Source organism: Ammospiza caudacuta, chromosome 5, assembly GCF_027887145.1.
Source record: "Ammospiza caudacuta isolate bAmmCau1 chromosome 5, bAmmCau1.pri, whole genome shotgun sequence".
In the NCBI taxonomy this organism is placed as follows: Eukaryota; Metazoa; Chordata; class Aves; order Passeriformes; family Passerellidae; genus Ammospiza; species Ammospiza caudacuta.
Window position 1 is genome coordinate 36,332,268 of NC_080597.1, and position 22,012 is coordinate 36,354,279.

The window sequence follows — 22,012 nt, forward strand, 5'->3', positions numbered from 1 at the left end:
AAATCTACAGAATTATTTTAAGTAGATTAATACTGAAGTAGTGTAAACTCAAGCAGATTGAGGTCTTGGATTTTGTACAAGCTTTTTAAAGAGAATTTTCAGTAAAAATCTCCATAATCAATTATTTTGAGCAACAGGCTGTAAACTTTATATGATTTTCCCCAGGTGACTTGTTTGGTGATCTCAATTGGTTTTATTTACCTGTTTCAGCTTTCAGGAGATGCAGAACTATTGAAACAAGATTATTTGTGCCATGGGTTTTCACTACTTAATATTTCATAAAAAAAAAATCTTTATTTTTGCAGGACACAATAAAACTTTGGAGGATAAAATTGACAAACTACTGAAAGAAATGGATGATCTCCAGTCACAGCTGGAGGCTTCAGAGCTCGAAAAACAGAAATTAAAGGTGAGCTGCAAGGATCATCCTAGGCAAGATAACAAACAAAACTATGGTTAGCTAGAAAGCTGTTTAATAGCTGAATTAATATTTAATGACCAAGTCAATTTTTAAACATTGTTTACAAAGCCTATTTTGTTTTTATGAAGGTACTGTTTATGGGTAGAATTTTTTGCTTCTAGACAAGATTGTTATTCTCTTATATATGATAAGTTTTTGCCCTCAAGAAAAAGGCAAAAAAGGTGTTGTGTAGTATTAACAAAGTTCGGGATAAAGGTGGTACTCCTTCATTCTTTTCAATAGGAAGAGACAAAAGAGCTGAGAAGAGAACTAGAAACCTATAACCCTTCCTTTTTCGAAGAACTTGAGGATCTAAAATATAACTACAAAGAAGAAGTTAAAAAAAATGTTATCTTGGAAGAGAGATTGAAGCAGCTTTGTGAAGAGTTTGGCATTCAGCATAGTCCAGGCAATACTTCTGTTGATTAGGGTAGTGTTCAGTATCCTCATCATTGATACAAAAAATAAAATTGTCTGTGTTTATCTTGGAATTATACAAGTCTCTTAAAGTTATATTAGTTTGCACACACCTAAGAGGGCAGAATTGGATTATTCAACAATTCATTGTCAGTATTTATATACAGCAGTCAAAATAAAAGGGAGTTTTACCTCTCCCAGCTCTTGTGCAATGGTATATTTTAATTCAGAACAGTTAATTTGAGTAATAAGGTGTCAGGTAAAATTAAAAGTTTGGGCTTCTCTTAAAAGTTAATAAGCATTTAAACTGTCAGCATACTAAGTATGCTAAGTCCCAGATCAGTAACAATATGTAATTTGTTCTTGTTGTCTTGTGCAACCATAATGTTTAACTCTGAACTCAGGGTGAATGTGCTGCATGTCTTTTCTTACGTTCCTGGTTATTTTTACCTCAATGTTAAAAATTCCAAGAACAAAGAACTGAAAATGAAGCTGTAGTATCTCAGCCAAACCACTGGTATTTTTGTACATAACTGATTTTTCATTTTGTTTATTTTGTATTGCTGGATGTATACTTTTATAGCAGAGATGAAATAAAGCCAACTCAAATGATCATTCAGTTTCACCTTTATTATTTATATACCTTATCTTAATATGCCTGTGATGAAGTTTTGTAATTGAGACACAGTTGTAAATGGGAATTACTAAGCCAAGTCATGTCTCCCTCTACTTACTAGGCTCTCCAAAATAAAACTATTTTCTATTATTTACTCTTTTTGTCCCAATATAGTGCAAGTGCCTTTAAAATATAGGTTAGCTGGGTTTTTAAATAATAGCATAATGCTGCAGATGTAGTTAAGTGATACCAGGAAGTTTTCCCCCGTAAGAAACAGTTACAACTTCAAAAAAATTGTCAAATTTTAAGACTAATTCTGGTCCCAACTGAAATATGTCTTTTCACTGTTAAGAAGCATTATGCTAAGTCTCAAATCTACATACAACAGTGTCAAAATAATTACATTTGTAGAAGCACAACCTATGTAACTTTTCCAGTTGATTGCATTCATTAGTAAAGCTTTTAGGACCAGCCAGTGGTAGAAAACATACTTCCTACACTTAATGCTAACAGTTTCCAGGAATGTGTTCAAAAGTCAAGGATTTTTCATAAAAGAAACATGCTGGAAGCTAGATCTCTGCTCTGACTGCCATAACTCTGTTATTTAGTCATTTAGGATAAACTTAAAATGATACAGTAGTACCTGGGCTGTTGCCCAAGCTAGAAGAGTATTCATGAAGAATTCTGTGGTAGACACAAGTAAGAGCAATGCAGAACATACAACAATTAACTTAAAAGAATAAATTAATTTCAAGCATCAAACTTGATATCTTTGAGTCTGTCAAATTTTTGTCCATCCAACACTGAAAAACGGTGAAACAAACTCTTTGGTTCAAAGTCATAGTCACATTTAGTTCCATTAAAAGAAATTACAACAGGCTGAGAATTCAGGTATGTCTCTGCAAGTGGCCAAGGTAAACCAAGATGATGGCGATGGAGCTAAAAGAAAAGGAAAGAAGATCAGTTCAGCCATTTTGATATAGTGCAAAAATTCCCAGCTTGGGAATGTGTGGGTGGCTGTGGTTTCTAGGATCCTCTGCATCAGGACACTTAAAATCATTTATAAGTCATCTCTGTAACATGAACAACGAAGTGCAAAAGGCAAACCAGAACCAAGGTGTCGTCCACAGTTTCAGAAATAGTACAAACCTGCCAATTAATCAGAAATCATATTCTTATTAAATAATACTTGTTCTATTAGTCAACATTATGAGAATTAAATTTTTTAACAGAGGAATTAAGCTTTAATGATTTCTATACAGAGAGCCAAGAACATATGTTCTCAATTACTTTATAAGCATGTTGGGAATGAAAAAGTTCAACATGTTATGTTGTCATTCAGTGGCTTTTCTAATTGTACTGTCATCTTGTTTGTTGAAGAATATTCACTATTAAAGAATTTGGAAAAGAAGACAAAAAATGAACACAGTACATCACATTTTATATTCTTACAGTGCTTTCCACATGTCCATCCACATACTTGCCTTGATTAAACACCCATCATGGCAGTGCCACACAATTCCTTCAACTTTACCCTCTGTACAGCTTTCAAACCAGGACAGTATGTCATTTTGCTTCAAGGCAGGTGGATTCTTTATTTCAAAAGCTCCATGTGGGACCAGAAGATGTACAGGGTGCTTCTTGCTTCCCAATCCTACATTCAAAGAAACAAATACCTTCCTCCTAGTTAAGAGTGTTTCCTCACTTTTGTTATTGCAGATATCTTAAAAGCACTCTGTAAAGGTAAACTTCTATCAGATGCTACAATGTTGTCCTGCCTTTAACAGAACAGTTAATTAAATTTTTAAGTACCAAATGCAGCTGTCCCTTCTCACATTTTAATTTATATTTATTAAAACATCCTCCTCCTCTGTATAAAACAAACATGACACAGATTTATAGTTGTCTGTTTTCCATTGTGGTCACCTCCTCAGTCACCATACAGCTAGCAGCTACATCCTCCACCCTTCAGATCATGATCAATGGCACAAACATCTTAGTTCCTGAAAAATCTGGCAAATCTTCTCATGAATACTTAAAACTGGGCTGTTAACAACTGCATTGCCTTTTCCTGTTAACATAAATCTTCATTTAAGAACACAGCTATTAGAACTTTTTGTTGCAATTCTTGTACATACTGAGGAAGTGCTTAGGACACCAGGGTAGGACTGTTTTTCCTATCCATCCTTGCAAGTTATCCTAACAGCAAAGCACAGAAGTTAGAACTCACTTGTGCTCATATGTAATTGGTTTCTCCTTATAAGGCCTTTAAATGAAGAAGCCACGACTGAAATTTAGGCTAAATTACATTTCCTTAAAAAAATTCCTATTTTATCATCTAAGAATTGCAACTTGTGGGGGCTCCAAAAGCTAACTTTAGGGGCTCCAAAAAATGGCTGAATGAAGTTTTCTACTTCAATTCATCAAAAGAGTATGCAAAAAAGTGAAGGCTCCAAGAAACAAACTTAAAAAATTCTACTAGTATTTTAACAGTAATATTTACAACAGTTTTCCCAGTTTTTTGGAAGACAAAAGCAATGCATTTTTATAGTAACTGAGGTTTAACAGACATAACTAGTCCCATGACAACTCAGCTTTCTAAGGTATTTCTGGGTGAGAGTTCCTTCAGCCAGCCCTTTCTCTCCTTTCTAAGAAGGTTGCTACTGGAAAACTCTTAAAAAACTAACACAAAGAAAATGCATTGATTTCACTCAAAAATACCACTTAAGAAAAAAGTATTTAAGAACAGACCATATAAACTTACCATATGGATTTGCATTGATATTAGTTCCAATCAGCTCCAATGTTTGTTCTAAAATTTCTGATAATGGCACGGGACTGATTTCCAGAAGCCCTGGGTCAGCATGGTGTTTCAGTACCAGTGCTACTCCAGCTTCATAATTTACAACAGATGAGTGCCAGCAATACTGCTTACTGTTCTTCTCCACAGGCACCCAACCTAGGAGAAAACACATTTTACCAAAGTAAATATCTGAAGTTATTAAATGCATACTAGAAGCCTTTACAGGCATTATAAAAAATCCTACAGCTAACTACAAAGGGAAAGAGTAAAAACTGTTGTATCTTAGAAGAATGCAAATGTGACAATTATGCCTTCAGCTGAAGGCCTGTAAGTTTGTACAGCAAACTGCAATTATTTCCACGTGTCACGTGTCAGAAAAACAAAGCCTTTCTGGATAGTGAATGAATGACATTCCAATTTTATTTTTTCTGAATACGTTAACTACTATTTTTAACTCTGGAATTAATTCCAATTCACTTCAGAAATTCACACACACCTTTCCCCAGTTTTACCTGTGCTGCATCATAGGTACCTGGCATATGTCCATTTTCATCAGGCAAAGGATTGCCATTAGAGAACTCTATGTCCTTTGCTGGAATCCAGGTATCCGGAACAGGCTTGAAATCCTCTTCAATATTCCAAACAAATTCTAGACATATAAATGCAATACTTTGTTTTTGATAAGCTGTTAACCAACTTTGCTTTAGTCATCTTTCAATGCAATTATCAAAATATGATTGATTTAAACCTTGTTACAGACAGTAGTCCCAGTTACTTTGTACAAACACCAACATCTGTCACACTCAAGTGCTTTACCATTAGGGTAGTTTAAAGATGCATTTAGCCTTTAAGAAGTTTAAAAGTTCAAAAATTAGGATTAAAATTTTAGCTACTTAGTCCAGTTTAAATCTCTTCAACGTAAAGGGTGATGTTAAAAAAACTGGAGCAAGACAACTGATTATTTGTTAGCCTAGTTGTTTTTCTAACTGGATACCTCACATTGTCAAAAAGAAGGAAAGAAATGTTCACTAACCTTTGCAATCTTCCAATGAATACAAGAATCGCTTAAACCTTTTTTCACCTTGTTTGGAGGGTTTTCGATCCAACCTGGCCCATAGGTAGGGCTGTCCTAGGAGTTCCCAAAGACAAAACCAGCACTTTACTGAGGTGACCATATCCTGCAGAGTACTGAAACCAGCTACATAACAGGCAAGATAGGAATTCCTATTTGCCACTAGAGAAATTTTATAAGCAAAGCCATCCACTCTAAATTCAAAGTACACTGTGAATTTCCAAATCTATTTTAGCTTCTATGTAGAGTCCTGCCTAGTGTAATACAGAGTTCACTTACAACTGCAGGTGAAGGCATGAGCCCCAGTCAGTCAATGAGCCACAGTCTTCTCATTTCTTCCAACCTCTCTACTTCTATAAATATTCCCCAAGGAAATCAGACACTCTATTATATGTGACCCAGTTTGCAAGGAAGACTTACTAACAGAAGTTTAAAAACTAGAATAGTTCCTGGATGTTAGTATTCACTTCAATCATACTTCACATATTTTAGAGAGTAAATGCTAAAACAACTTTAGAAACACGTTCCAAGTCTATGGTAACTATTACTTTGTGGTGAACATGCTTAATGACACTTGAGTTCACAAACAGCTGTAAATAAATCATACAAAAAAAGGGAAAACTAAGTAAAACAAGTTCTAGTCAGCATGAGAAGTCTGCAAATGGATCTTCCTTATTACCTTTATATGTTGTTACATAACAGCAGGTTCCATCCACCTTTTCAGTAGGAACTGCATTGTGTACATCTGCCTCTAATGCCTTTCCAGTTATAGTGTCAGTTGCCAAAACTTTAAATGGCTGAAAAGAAGACAAATGTCTATGTTACTGCCTTGCTCTCATAAGGATTCCTGCTCCTTTTTCAGTTGCCGTCTATAAATCCAGCTCTTTAGGTATTACACATTATAGGGCAGATTTCTAATAATTTCTTCAAAACTTGATAGTTTGCAAAGTACTCTAAGACAGAATAACTAGGGCAATCTGTTTGTAAAGTCTCTCCCTCTTTCCCATTTTTGATTATTATTTAAAGATGATTTTGCTTTCCCCTTTAAACAGGGCATATAAACTGCCAGGGTCGCACTCCAACACAGCAACATTTTGAGATCCACCTTCCTGCACTAAGGCTGCAATAGAAATTCCTCCTGACTAGCTCTTCCCAGGCTTTCAGTTTGGAGATGAAAGTCAATAGCACCATGATAGTGCAATACACAGAGCAGGTGTTTTTGCAAGGTAGCAAAAGCACCCTGGTATTAAACACTCAGCATCAGCAATGTCAGTTAAACACTTGCTTTGAAAGAGCAAAGAAATACATGACCTGTGGATCTTAAACAAACAGCCAACTAGTAAAAATTTCTAGGACTTCTGCAGAGCTTCTCTAAGAGTTTCACTGCAAACATGCAATCAGTGATGTTTGGATTCAAATATTTTTCTCTATAATTATCATACCTCCCCCTCTTCTCTCCCCAGTCAACTTTGTCTTTTAATCTGGACTCTCTCTGCTAGCAAAACACAAAGCAAGTCCTTGTCTTGCAGAAGTCTTGAAATAGAATGTGGAATTCATAAAATGAGATCTTGTGTGACATGACGTGATTGTTTCATATTATAAGATGTGTAACCATAACAAATAGCGCATATCAAGATTACATTAAAAATTTCAGGGTAGTGATAAAACATTCCCATTGGTTTCACCACCAGTACCACCCCCTTTTTCCCTACCAGTCATAAACACGTTTTGTTCTTGCCTGGACTTCAAAAACATAACAAAAACAAATCAAAGCAACAATAAAAAAAAAAAAAAAAAAAAAAAAAAAAAAACCAAAAAAACCCTAACCCAAACCAGCCAAACAAAAATAGCACATGCCAGTTCCAGATCTATTACCCTGTTAGGTTTTTCTGTGAAGATAATCACCAGTGTAGGAAGGTACCCTTATATTACCATTATTGAGACGGTTTAACTCTAAGTCGAACAATTATGTTACTGTTGTTTTGGCAACCATTTCAGCTCTTTCATCCAGAAGCGAATCACCAATGGGAGAACACCCGCAGTTGCATTCCATCTCACTACACAGCTGCCACTAAAACCAGGGAACACAAGCTGGAGGTCTGCAGCTAGACAGGTGAGTGTGCCGCCCCAGTCTGCCCACATCTCACAGCCTCGCTTTTCCTCCTACGAGGCTCACAGGCGGCAGTGGCAGGCCGCTTTCCCACAGGCTCCCCGTGCGGCCATGCTGGGGTGGCCCTCACTTAGAAAAAGCAAACACAGCATCAGGGTGAACACCTGTACGCGCTTGCCAGGAAAAGCGTGGGGCTGAGCTGGCACGGCTCTCAGACGGGCGTTCCTGCCTGCATTTCAGCGGGAAGCCCCTACACAAGCCTGTCCCGTGAGGTTCCCTCAACTCCGCAGCCGACCTTCTGGCCACTCGGCCGTGGCTGGGGGCGCCGGCACGGTCCGTGCTGTTGCGAGCCGCGGCCCAGCGGTTTCCCCTGCTCGGACACGGCCCAGCCCCACCTGCCTGCCCCCCGTCCTCCCGTCCCGGTGCTGCCCCAGCCACCTGTCGCTCCCGCTTGGCCGAGGGCTCGTCCTTCACCTCGGTGACGAACAGACACGGCACCTTGCGCTGCACCGCGCCCCGCCGCCTCATGGCCCCGGCCGGCCGCCCGCGCCCGTCGCCGCCGCCGCGCCTGCGCCCGCCCGCCCGCGCTGCCCTACGGGAAATGGAGTCCGGCGCGGCCGCCGCCGGGGGCGCTGCTGCTGCTGCTGCGCGGGGCGGGGCCGCCTCCCGTCCAACATCGGGCCCAGCAGCGCCCGGCTCCGCTCGCCCGGCCCGGCCCGGCCCGGGCGGGGGCAGCTGCGCTTTCTCCGGCGCCGGCTCCTGCGAGAGTAGACTCCTATGGACTCCTGGGTCTATAGGTTCTGCCAGGAAGTTACTCCAGCGCGGACTTCTCATGGGCTCACAGCCCCCCCACCCACCTGCCCTGGCGTGGGGCCCTGCGCAGGCTGCGGGTCCATGTCTGCCGCACCGTGGATCTCCATGGGCTGCAGGGGCACAGCTGCCTCGCCATGGCCTTCACCACGGGCTGCAGGAGACACTCTCTGCCCGGCATCTGGAGCACCTTCTCCCCCTTCTTCTTCCCTGACCTTGGTGGCCGAGGGTTCTTTCTCCCACACATATTCTCACTCCTCCCTCTGACTGTTGTTGCCCAGCTGTGGTATCTTTGTGGTATCAGAGATTTGTTTTTAAGACCACAGTTGCATCAACAAGAAGTTGGGTATTATTTAAGCTTCGCTAAATTGGTTTGTTACACTTCACATTAAAAAAGTACCAGAATGGGCGACTCTTTGAAACGACACGATATTCTATATTTTACTTGGATGCAGCAGAGAGAAAGGAAGGTGTTCAGCCTGGACAGGTCATGTAGCAGCATCATGCTGGTGTCCCAAGCTGGAAGAGCAGTTGGCAACTGTTAAAATGTAACATTCCATCCTGGCTAACAACTGCTCTCAGTTCAGTTCAACAGTTCAGCCACATGGAGAAGGTACCACATGCTTCCTTCAACTATTTTTTGTTTTAGTTACTCTATCCACTGAGTTTATTGTCGTCTGAAGGTTGGCATTTGGAAGAAAACTGTTTTCAGGATAAGATGATTTGCCTGACTGCTGATAGCTTTGATTCAAAGAAGTACTTACATTCCACCTGGTAAAAATCTAGGGATGGTTTTAGGGCTCTTGGTTATTCCATCCATTTTTAAGGGTCTGGGAGTTAGGTGTTAATGCCTGGGAGATGGGCTTTGTGTCTCAGGGGGTGGCCCAATTGTACTGACTACAATCCAAAAGTTTTTGGAGATGCTGCTCTTAGCTGTTAATGTCTGGAACTGGGAGAAACCTGCTTCCAAACATTCCAATATTTTCAAGTAGGGCCTTGTTTTCATTTAAAAAATTACTCAGAAACTCATTCTAAAATAACACCCAACGTGACATTTACAATTTTCAGGTGGGATGCCATTTACATCCAGGATATAAGCCTGAGTTTACGTATTCAGGGTGAATCTCGTGAGCCCTTGCCTCTTTGGAATCACAAGTTTATCATATGTTTGAGATAGATACCTCAGGTTATAAGGAGAAGTGAATTGCATCATCAGAGATGGTGCTAAAAACTGCAGACTCTGATAAGATGGAGATGTGGAACAACAATTTTATGTCTGACTAAAATTGGAATGACTTGTGTTGTGAAAGTACTATCTCTGCAATATTGTGCACACTTTTTTTAACTTTTTAACTGCCACATTGATCAATAGAGGGACAGCTGCAGTATGAGCATATGTATGAGTAAAGAAACAATTAAATAATTTAAAAAATCCATGTAGACAATCTATTATTCCCATTAGGTTTTTGTTTGTCATCTTTAAAAACAGCTGAAGTTGAAAGATGGTGTGAGCAGTGCAATAGCAGTAATGCCAACATCAAATCCCAAATTTTTTAAGTTTTTGTCAGGAATCTTTTTGGGTTTTGTTTCTTACCATGTGTTTTCCCATAGATTCATGTCCTTTAATAGTAAGACAGTTCAAGTGCAAGATTTGCACTTGTACAGCACATTTAATTGGAGATTTATCTGATTTTTCCATTGTACAGAAAAGTAAACTCAGCCACGTCAGTTAAATGACTTAAGAGATTTTTTTTCCTTCCCACCAGCTCATGAAAAGTCTGCAGTAAATTCAGTAGACTGTCTTACCCCTATTGTAATCTAGAAACAATTTTACATCACCAAACACCATTGACTTAACTCAGTAACTTTAGAGCTATCTAGAGCTTATGACAAGTCATAAAAGATAATTTGAAATGTTGTAAACTGTAAGAATGTGGTCCCACAAAATCTTGATCATACATTTACAGCAGTGTGAACTCTCATATATTCAATCCTAAGTTCACACAGCATGTACTAATCCATGTTTTCAATTTTGGTTGTTCTATTTACAACACCTGAAAACTCCTTTCTCCTGCAGCAAAACTACAGCAAGTTTTCCTGTTTCTGGGAGACAGAGCCTGTAGGCTGTAGGAGGATAAGCTGTGACTTCTTTCACAGAAAACCTCGTAATATAAATGGACTTTATTTGCCACCTAGTAACAGTGAGTAAAAATATTTTCTAAACAGTTTTTTCACTAGAGTAATGAAATAGACAAAAATATCCTTCCAGTGCTTATGTAATATATAGTAAGGTCAAGAAATGCACTATGAATCAATCAGGTATGATCTGCTAGCCTAGCAAGTTTAAGGGAAAGAAAGGAATTTGAATAAGATTACCACATGAATAATTTTAGCTGTCATATTATGAATCTTCATACCTATTAGTGATATAAAAGATGAAGTCACATTTAGATTGCTGAGATCCACGGAATAAAAATGTTGCTTAACTTGAATTTCTGATAGATTAAATCTCTCTAGTAATTCAAATGGTTAGTATGGAGGTAATAATTTAAGAGAAATCAAAAGCAGTGTGTGTGGTGGGATGAGGAGGGACACCAATATCTGTTGATAGAACACATGTATGGATGAGACACCCCTTGTAGAGATAACACCAGATAACAGAGCTGTTTGTGCAGATGTATTTCCAGTTTGTTGTTTTGAATAAAAATTTGGGGCTTGAACATTGGTTAAATATTACTGAAGTACAGTAATAGTGTATAAAGCAACACTCTTATTTGTGGAAAACTCGATCATTACAAGACCCTTTTTTTCCTCATCCATTTCTAAGAGGAGCTCTTAAATACCAGAAATCCTGGTAGACAGCTGGAACCTGGAACAAGATAATAGTCCAGGGCAAACAACAAAGCTGTCGGAAGCAGGAGTGAGGAGAACAAGTCACCATGAAACCTCATGTTCCTGAAATTGCCCCAGGAACATGTAGCCTGTGGTATCTGGGCATGTGGAGCCTAACTAAGCACACAGGATCAAGGCAAGACCTGGAGTGCTGTTTTCCAGGTGCCCATTCTGCCTTCAGCACAGCTCCCCCTTACACAGCACACTTTTGGCTGTGGTGCAAGTCAGAGACTGTGTCCAAAAGTACTGTGGGCAAGGGTATCCTGTACCAGAGCAATGTCTGACAATCACAGCTGGAAACAGACCAAACCCTTTTACTTTTTACTGAAATATGTACAAGTTCAAAGCCTGTGTGTGCCACGTTGCTGATACTAAGTGTGCTTTTTTTGTTGTTCTTATATTCAAAAATCTTGTCAAACAAATTTAATTTAACTTATTCTACATGGGGCTAAAAATAGCCTGTTCTGAACACTGAAAAAGGCTCCATCAAGTTAGTGTTGTATCTTACACATCTCTTATATGAGGCGCAACAAATCTTATTTGCAATCATGTTATGAGAATAGGTTTAACATTATATACATGGTGCTCATAGGCAAGCAAGAGATGCACAAAAATAAAAACAACTGGAATAATAGAAAAATGCCCACTCTTTCTTTTAGACTGGAAAATATATCAAATTTCACTATTTTTAATATAATGCACAGGATATTGTGGTTGAAAATCAGTCAGCTAAAACAATAACTGTAGACTCGCCATCATTCATAATTTTTCTTTTTAGTCCATTGTATTTCGTTGCTCTTGGAATGTGTTATCCCAGTACTAAAGCCATTTTGCTGAAAATATTATGTGTGCAGATAAATTCCTTAGCAAATTAATATATAAATTCCTTAGGAAAATTATATATATTCTGATTTTCTTTCTGATTAAGTGTAAATTATTTTTGTGTACTTTACATTCCTTCACAAAATCTACATTTTGTACCTAGTAATGAGAGTTGAGATTTAGTTTGATATAAAAAAAGGTCTTCAAATTTAAAATTAACAATCCTGTGCTTAGCATTGCTGAATTCTTCAAAATGGATGCTGTAGGGATTGATATGGCATGTTTGCAACTTTTTAAAATAGGGCAGTGATGAAAATGTTCCACATTTCCAAAGTCTGTACTCAACAGTACCTGTGTCCGTTCAGAGGAGCTGGCACCTGTGTTTTTCATACTTTCTGGAGTTGGAAGGCACTCTCTTGCCAGCCTCTGCACAACGTATATAATGCCTAATCTTGATAATGTTCTCAGAAGTATGCCTGCTGCTGTCAGTCTGGATGTGATACTTCCGTTTCCTTCTACCAAAAGAAGTTTAATGTTCTTGTCTGCAGATGTCCCATTGAAACAGGATGTCCAAGGAGGCATTCTGCATCCAGCCCATCGTCAGGACTCACTCAGAAATCAAGACAATGTTTTAGTACCAATTCATCCTCCACTGATTATAAACCTCAGTGATGAAGAGGATGATGAAGAGGATGATGAAGATGATGATGACGAGGATGACAACTGTAAACAGTTTTTTTCTTTTATAAGCAAGTTGTATGGGTTTTGTCAGCTCTTGCAATGTATCTCACAACTGGCTTGTTATAATAACCATGAAACTTTTAGAAAAGACTTGTTGAAAAGTTTTTTGAGATAGTTTTCAGCTGATCTTTAAAATGTTGGAACTGGTAGTCACCAGATGTGAGCAGGCAGTATTTTTTAAAGCCTGCAATCTAATTCAAATGGCCATCAAAAACTCTTCAAAATTCTGGGATGAAATTACAAGTTTGGGAGGTATTTGTTTCTGAGAAATAAACTTTTGAACAAGGGCTGTATGCACTCGTCAGTGAAAGTGAAGTCACAAGTTTTTTACAAAAGATAATTGTGACTTAAGTAATTTTTCAGCTGATTTACCAAACTCTATAGGCAGTAATTTTTTAGAGAAAGTTATTCTTAAATCTAGCAAAGAGAGTTGATGCGAAACTCTCCAGTAGTTGAACTGAATGTTTTTACATTTATATATACATATATGTTAATACAGTTAAACCATTGACCATATCTCACTTAGAGATAAGAGACTCGTGGGGATGGAACAAATGGCACGTTCCTGGAGAGTGAAAAGTGAAAGAATGACCTGCTTTCAGGCATGCATTCAGCAAATTGCTGTGCTGCCCCAACCCATTTTTCCCTTTCCCACTGCCCGTCAGGTTGGCTGGTAGACCAGCCTGTTAATGCCTCCTAACTTGCCCTCAGCCTGAGTATGCCACTTAAACAGTATAGAAAACAGGGCTTTGCTAATCCTCATGGCCTTAACTGAGAGAGATCCAGAGCTCTCACTTCACCAGCTCTGCCAGCAGGCATTACAGGGCTTTGTAACTTTGGGCAGAGGTTTTGTGACAAGCACTCTCTGGTGACACATTGAATCCAATTTCCTTGGGGGTATAAATGAAAGATTATTTTGAAAATGAATATTGAATATATTTTTGAATCCTTTTGAATTAACAAATGTTCGCTTTTAGAAATATGTTTTAACTGCAATCCCATTGCACATGAAAATACCTAATATTAAGTAATTATTTTTCAGTTCAGAAGCACAGGTTGCAGTCAAAACCTAAAACAGCCAAATGACAAAAATTAAAGTCATTATCATATTTTATTATTAAGAATTATTAAAGGTCTTTGTATAGTATTTGTAATATTTGTAATCTTTTACAAATATTTCCTGCAGATGTTTCTACCTGGATGCCTAAGACTGTTATAGATATTGAAGAGGAAAGAGCAATAAGGGATATATGCTATAAATCTGGTAAATATGAAATTAATCATTCTTTCCTTAAAAGCAATGCTTCCAATACAGTAAACTTTAGTGCTTTTTTTTCCCATCTTGGGGTATGTGTAGGAGAGTATTATGGGATTCAGAACCCTTACAAACACCAATCAACAAAAACTGTGTCTTCACCATGGCAAGATGAGTTATTACCCTTGGAAACTACTGAGCAAAACTTGCAGAAAGGCAAGTATTTTGATTTCTTTGCATTGTATTTACCACTTCTAAAACTGCTGTAACAGAGAGGAGCTATTACATAGTTTGCACTTCCTCTCTGCTTTTTAAATTAGGTTAAAATAAAATATTGCAGAAACATATTTGTATTTGTCAGCAAATTGCACAAACACTTCATTCTTTTTGCCATATATATATAGTCACACTCGTGCTGATTACCTGCATCAATTGTGGACGGAAAATGTAGAAATGGGTTATTAACACAATCTTTTCTGACATACACAACATAGATTTTTCATGTAATTTCATGATAAAGATTTATGTAGTCTAATTTTAACCATCCTAAGGTTAGGAATGTAGTTTGAATTTCTCATCTAGGCTCTCTGGTGAAAATGAAGAGAGACAGGAACTCCAATGAATCTCCTTTTTATTGAATCACCAGGCAGTGCCAAAGGGTGAGATGAGCCACTTTTCCAGAGGTGCTCCTGGACCTCTGCTGGCTCTCTTGGGTGTCTTGCTGTCAAAATGTAGTGTTAAGTTAAATTTTTCTATAACTAAATTTAGATTAAATGCCTCCTTCAACTGTCTTGTAAAAGAAGAACAAAAGAGTTACATTTTGTTTTGAATTCTGGACTATCCAACATAATTAAGGTCAAAGGAATATGAATTTATAAACATTTACCTCAGTTCTTATTGTTTATCATTTACTGTTCTCTTCTAACTTCTAAATTTGAAATGTTTGTTATTAAAATAGTTTTGATAAATTCTTTCTAACAAATACACAGATATATTTAGTGTATAGATGAGAGAATCAGTGACAGATGTGTGAACATACCTTTTAAGAAGTGTCTTTATTTAGTGTCATCTATCATTAGATGCATTAATAGAAAAAGATTGATTTGCTTCTCTAAAACAGTTTTTCAATTGAGTTCTCTGAGGCTTCAGGTACTGTGATGACATGCATTCTGGAAATGCCATAAATTCCATTAGATAGCATTAATAAATATAATTCATGGGTAGAGAAAAGCTCATCAATAAGCAGGTAATTTACAGCTAGGTCTTTACTTTGGAGCCATAGTCTTCTTTAGTCTATGAGTTATGATATTTTCTAATAGAGCATGAAAGATAGACATCAGTTACACTAGACAGGATTCAAATAATTAATAAAAGAGAAAGAAGGTTATGAAATGAGAGGTTAAGAGAAATTGCACCAAACTAATCAATGGCTCATAGGGGTGGGAGGAAGAGAATGTCAGTGCCATTACCTGTGCTTACACACAGCTAAACATTCTTTCTGTTACCTTTCCAGGCGATGGCAACACGATTCCTATAAGATTTAATAATACAAGAAAAGAAAAGGAGAGTTCAGAAAGGAGAGTATCAATAGAGAGTATTCCCAGAACAGACCTTAAATCCTTTGACAGTGGAGGTAATATACTGTAGTGTCAGCCTCTCATTGCTGAATGTCATGTGATAAATAAAATAACTAAATATGCATGCATTAAACTTCCACATTTTGCATTTGAGTTATTATATGTCCTTTATGTTCTAGACACTCTTTCTCATGCTGAATCATTAAATATAACAATAAATCATAAACATTGTTTACGATTATATATTATGCTTATTTTAGGATTGCAGTGGAAAAAATCCTTTATGCAGATTACAGTAGATTTTGGGAAAGAAAGGGTTCTGTGGAGTTATGAAAAAACAGGCACAGAGATGCAGACAAATTGGTTAGAGCCAAGGACGTGTGTTTGATCCCTGCATGGGCCATTCATTTAAGAGATGGCCTTGGTGATCCTTGAGTCCCTTCCCACTCAGAATATTCTGTGACTGTGATTCTGTGACTGTCTGAAGTCTAAATGCTTTCAAAAACTGTTATTTTTGTGAGACTATCCATAGTTAAGATGAAAAAGCTTTGTATTTTTCAGTTATCCTACAGAAAAATAGCAAAGCTGTAATCCTGCAACTTGTGTAACCGGATCCGATCCCTCTGCACAAACTTGGTTTATCTTAATGAAGACACACTGTTTTGACCAATTGAGTTTGGTATTGAAACATGTTAATAAAGTTGAAGAATGCCACATTCTCTTTGAATTTGCTTGATACTTAGTGATATTCAATCCTTTTTTCATAAATATTTATTAATGATAAAAATAGTAATAATTGTAGTATTCTTTTTTCCCCCTTAGTTTATCAATACAAAATAGTGCAATACCATGCTAGGGCTGCTTCCTCTAGCTTGAAGCAAAATGCTGTGTGTCTTCTAGCTCCAGAACTATTGCACAGTATAAATGAATCTTACATTCTACATCTTTTCCTGTCACCTTTATGTACAAGAGTATCTTTCTTTTTGGATATTCTTTATGTCTGTATAAACAGTTAACACTGAGCCACAATTCAATAACTGAATCTCTATTCACAATTATATGTATTTAAAGCTTTTAACAGACTGTTTAACAACTCTGCTTACCAGACTATTTTCTCTGATTTTTTTGAGCCTTATTAAATCAGCTATTTGGTTTCTATTCACTTCAGTTAAAAACATGCCACTTCAAAAAAGCAGACTCTTTGCATTGTTCACCTTTCTCAGGGTGCTCTCAAGTATAGATAACTATGAGACTTCTTTCCTGCAGGAGGTGGTGGTTCTGTGATACAGAGGAGCACATTTATTGATGGAAACAGATTTGAGGCACTACCTAGGGAAAAAGAACCAATTATATCAAAGTATTCCAATGTGAAAGGTACTTCATTACTATGTATTTGCAAATTTTTAGATTAGATTACTTTTGTTCCTCTGCAAGTGTGTTGAACATTATATATTTTGTGCAAAACCAATCTGAAGTGAAATTTCCATTAACAGTGTGAATTCTTTCACTGCAAGATGACAGCAGTTGTTGTATGTTATGGTTTAATTCTGCTTCTTTCAGCCAGTTTGCATCCTCTGATAGATTCAGTTATGAGTCCCTTAGTTACAAAAGTCTGATGCACACGTTAGATCATGGGGAATGCTGTGCACTTTCCACTTTGGACAAGTAAAACAGATTTGACTGTGGGTAGTATCTCACAGAACAGAGGACTTAATAAAACCAGTAAAAATATAGTTAAGGAGAGAACATAACACTTGTGATAGAGTATGTTTATCAAAAACTAGTCCTGTAAGCAAATTAAAATACCTACACTAAAGTACCTTAATGATAAGTTTCATCCTTTTCACGGGAGAATTCCAGAGTATATTTGTCCATTTACAAAATATTATTGTGAGTAGATTGTTATCCAGTCATTTCTTGGCAGTTTTAGAATAAAAGGGAAAAAAAGGACAGATTTTGGTCTTTAAACTACCCCATAAACTGAAGCAGAAGTGGAGCATTTCTGCCTTATTTTGGCCTCAAATGGCAGGAACCAAATGTGCTTATTTACATTAGCAGGAAAAAAGGGAGAACAAAGCCCCATCTTCCCAAAGAGTAGCAGGGCCAGAAGAGTACTGTGGGTACTTTACAATGCAACTTTCCCTGTGAAGTTCAGTTTGTAGTTTGAAGTGGGCTTACCTATGCAACCAGTGCTGTTGCAAATTTACCTCCATCATTTGTAGTATCTTGTTATGTTCCTGCACTGCACATGTCCAGGGTGTATCCAGATGCTACAGGCAGAAGTCATTCATGGTTCAGCCTGGCATCCTTTGAAGTGCATGTGTTGGTCACCATGGGCTCAGCCATGGGTGTTCTAGAGGTCCACACCTATGCAGTGTAGAGAAAGGATGATCTGATTTTTGCATTTAGAGTTAATTTTTAAGTTGTTCTTTAAGATTTCTTCTGCTAGAGGAAATATAGACACTGTTGCTTTCCTTCTGGGTAATGACACTTTTAATATAATTAACATGTGAAACCATGTGCCATCCAAAGGGACCTATTATGAATTAGGGGATTATAAAATAAAAATACCACAGTATTTTTGGCTATGAACATTTTTTGTGCTTTCTAAAAAGTGAATACATGTTATTTTAATCCCTCAGAAACAAACTACACTGAACTGGTAAAGAACCACCACTTTAAGGAAGTAAAGGAAAATAAAAGGATTTCTGAGGAGCGAAGAAATTCAGCTAGTGCAGTAACTGGCAAAGGTATTTTGAAAAAGACATCAGCTTATTCATTTGTATTTACTAAACTGTGAGATGTTTCAGCACTATCTAGTAAATTTCTGTTCTTAGTGTCAAATAGGGGCAGCCCATTTTTAAAATCTTGTTTGGTCTCCAGTTGCATGCACTCTGTGAAATTTTGAATAATAAGACAACCATTTTGGTTGTATTTTCCCTTTTAGGAATTCACACTCCAGACCCCAAAGGAAAACCAGGTTATCAACAAAGGGGTCAAAGTAAGGATGATGAAACTGCTTCTTCCAGTCCATATGGGAGAGACACTGGAAGATACAATCATTTAAATTCTCCAGAACCTCGACGATCAGCTTATGTCGTCTACCGGACTGTCACTCAAAAACCAAAATTCAATGGACCTACAGGTAGGTTCCTTCATACACAGAATTCTTAAAATGCCTGTCTATATTGTGCTGCTCTCAGTTGGGTCCCTGCAGCTGAATAATAAGTTATTTATGCTTAAATACAGGCATGAGTAAATTTGATCAAGCATAATTTTCACAAGTTGATTTTAGCCATATCCATAGACAGAAACATAAAGATTTATAAAGCTTTACAGTTTGTCAGACAGAATATTCACAAAAAATCATTGAGCCATCTTTACAGTAGGAATTCATGGATGCAATGGAGTGGTGATGTGCACAAATATAGTGATCCCCACTTTATACAGCATGTCTTATGTGATTTATTCTCTTCAAATATTTAATAAACCTTGAAAAATCCACTTTTAAGTTCTTATTTTATTCTAACTACTTATAGTAGAAGTATGTTTTGCAGTAGAATTTCAGTCATGTCTCAAGAATTGTTTCTTGTTCAACCTTATTTTTCCCAGTAGGAAATATGCTGCTTGCTTTGTAGCATATATATCCATAACTGTGATTTAATTGGAGATTTCATGATTATGAATTTGTATTTATTTTCATTATTTAGGTTTATTTTTTGTCTTGAATAAACAAGGGTTTTGGTCATATTCACAATTCTGTTATCAATTTAAATGCAGTGTAAATCTTTGTGTTTAACATTAGTATTATTTTTTCACATTAATTATGTTGGACAGAGGACTGAATCTATTCTTTCTGCTGCTCATAAAGGATGGTACTTTCCTTCATCTTACTCTACTGTCTTCTTGATGGTACATGCTATGTCATTAATTTGACAAGAAGCCTACAGGTGGGATTCTGAGTCTTGCATCCTTCTTTCTGGCAATCTGCTTCAGATTTATTACACCTTTCACTTTGTTTTAATCTTGCTAATATATATATAGCCTCACCCTAACTAGTACATCATTTGGGCTTCATTTGAATTTTCAGTTTCTCTGTTCATGGTTTCTCTGGCTTATTTGTTTTTTTCATTTGTCACTTTGTCAACAGATTTTGTGGTAAATAATTTAAATAATCAGAAATCAAAAAAGTGATTTCGTCTTGGCAGTTTCAGTCAGCTCTCTTAAGCTGGGTTCATTCTCCATTTTGAGGTGCCTCCCTGTCTTAATTTCTAATAACAAGGACCTCCTTCAGACAGAGTAATGCCTATTTTAAGGTGAATAAACCGAAAAAAATTCCAACATTGGTGCTTTGTCTTGAGTACAAATAGTTTTTTCTGTGAATGTTTGCTTTCATTAAATGTGAACAAGGTGGTGTAGAGATTATATAGAGAGAACATTCTTTATGTGAAGAATGCATTTTATTAAATTTCCAGGTTAAAAAAGGATAGAACATTTTTGAAAAAATGGGAATCAGCATTTTTCTTTAAGAGCAATCATTTATATTTTTGTTGCCTTTATTTCAGCAGTACCTGAGTCCTATGGTCAGAAAGGCTCCAAACAAAAGAATCAGCCTGACGCCAATAGGAGATTTTGGACACAAACAGAAAACTATGGTAACATTTACACATTGTGCATAAACTGAAAATTGTAGGATTATTACAAAATTATAATTTTAATTAATTGCATTAAGATGGAATTAAAAGAAGGATATTAATAATATTAATTTTTAATCGATTTTTTTAGAAAATGGTTTGTAATTAGGCAGCATATTCTGAGGCACAATCGAATGTCTAGCAAAAAGCCATAATATAGCCTTGTGTATAGGGCTTTCACAAGCAGGGATAAAACAGAAGCTGTTGATGTCTTTGGGAAGGTCTTTAGCCCAGGAACATTCCCTTGGTTAAAACCAAGGATGTTCATAGCAGAATCTCCTCGTTTGGAAGATCACATGAGCCTCATGGAAATGCTACAATGTTGCAAATTATCTTTAAAGTTCTAGAGAGTCTGCCTTTAGTACTAGCTTGTGTTTCAGAGGCAATATCTGACTCATCTGATACATTCATTGAAACTTCAGTCACTGCAATATTTAAATCACATATCAGACTAAGGGACTCTTTCCTGAAACTGTGGCTGAAATTAGGAAACAATTTATATGTTTTTCCTACAGGCAAATATACTTCAGGATCTTCTAATTCACCAGCTTGGAGGAAAAGAAATCCACAAGCAAAACCATTCTCTAAATTTAAAATAACCACTCAGGTAACTGATAGAAATGGTTACAATTCAGCCTTTTTAGGAGAAATGGCATGTTTCTGCTCACCTAGAAAATGTAAAAGTGCTTGTAAAACTTCCTCATTCAAAACCTGCAAGATTCTGATCAATACTGAGTAGCTGAAAGAGCAGTTAATAGTTTTGTTTACAGTCATGTACCTTTGCCTGAATAACTAACCTGTGCTTTCTATTTCTTTTACCAATAACACTTATATGAAAGCAGAGTGCATACTCTAAAACAAAGTGCTACAAAATGCAAGTTTTGGATTCTGGCACCAGACAAAGACAGTAGAGACCATATAAGTTTGATCTGTTTCTCTGCTGGATTGTTCGTGAAGCTTCAGCAATGACTGAACTGCAGTAATTAGCTGAAGTCTGAAGCCATGAAAGGACTCAGGCTACAAAATGTTTGCAAGATACCGTAAAGATCATTCATACATTTTACAGCTGCCCTGAAAGCTGAGATTAGAATGTCTATCTCATGTTAAATTTTACTTCTTAAAATGTTTCTGAAGGAGCATGTAGTTTTACTCTAAGAAATTCTGCACAGAATTTTGTGTATATCTGTTTTGACAGCAGAATAAAGAAGACGTGGAAGTGAATAAAAAAGGAGAAAAAGAAACCTGTAAAGGGAAATAAGGAAATGATCGACTCGGATGTGGTAGATGATGAAGAAAGATGAAGAAACTGCAAATTCCAAAAAGAAGGTGCAGGAAGGAAGCACACTATAGTGTTTCAAAACTGGTTAAAAATTCTTAAAAGTATGCTCTGCATGGTGACATATAAAGATCTATATCCACTATGTTTAATCTACTATAAAATTCTGGCACTTGAAGTTATTTTTACAGACTACGGCTCTACACCATAGACTGATAGTTCATAGAAAAAAAAAAATTCTTAAACAGATCCTTCCCCTATTTTATTTGATAGATTTTTAAGGCATAATTCCTAATATGAATAAATACTATTAGTTGTACTTAGCAGTTTCAGAGGACTTTTAATGTAAAAAGCAATAGTGTAATGCATTCTAGAATGTGGTTTCCTGGTACAAAAGCCAGATTCCTACATGGTTTATCTGCTTTGTCACATGTTTGGGGACTCACTCTGAATTTGATCTTGAGATT

General features: G+C 37.0%; 3 protein-coding genes across 3 annotated transcripts in view; 2 read left to right on the plus strand and 1 right to left on the minus strand.

The window, feature by feature from the left end:
• CEP290 (centrosomal protein 290) overlaps window positions 1–1,546 on the plus strand; it is a 48,167-nt gene extending 46,621 nt beyond the window's left edge. The window contains exons 53-54 of the mRNA XM_058804462.1: window positions 306–409; window positions 704–1,546. Of these exons, the coding sequence (XP_058660445.1) occupies window positions 306–409; window positions 704–889 (290 nt within the window). The 3' untranslated portion in view covers window positions 890–1,546. The remainder of the gene's footprint in view (window positions 1–305; window positions 410–703) is intronic.
• RLIG1 (RNA 5'-phosphate and 3'-OH ligase 1) lies at window positions 311–8,033 on the minus strand. Its single transcript, XM_058804464.1, has 7 exons — window positions 7,917–8,033; window positions 6,048–6,165; window positions 5,330–5,425; window positions 4,829–4,945; window positions 4,258–4,452; window positions 2,978–3,147; window positions 311–2,432 (listed from the first exon to the last, which is right to left on the minus strand). Exons 1-7 carry the CDS (start codon window positions 8,004–8,006, stop codon window positions 2,244–2,246), a joined length of 975 nt encoding a protein of 324 aa, XP_058660447.1. The 5' UTR covers window positions 8,007–8,033; the 3' UTR covers window positions 311–2,243.
• A 659-nt stretch (window positions 8,034–8,692) lies between these two features.
• Window positions 8,693–21,527, plus strand: C5H12orf50 (chromosome 5 C12orf50 homolog). The gene is made up of 11 exons (XM_058805942.1): window positions 8,693–8,818; window positions 10,366–10,489; window positions 12,551–12,727; window positions 13,930–14,007; window positions 14,101–14,214; window positions 15,512–15,631; window positions 18,218–18,325; window positions 18,523–18,720; window positions 20,141–20,230; window positions 20,785–20,876; window positions 21,468–21,527. Exons 1-11 carry the CDS (start codon window positions 8,693–8,695, stop codon window positions 21,525–21,527), a joined length of 1,287 nt encoding a protein of 428 aa, XP_058661925.1.
• Window positions 21,528–22,012: the final 485 nt, after the last annotated feature.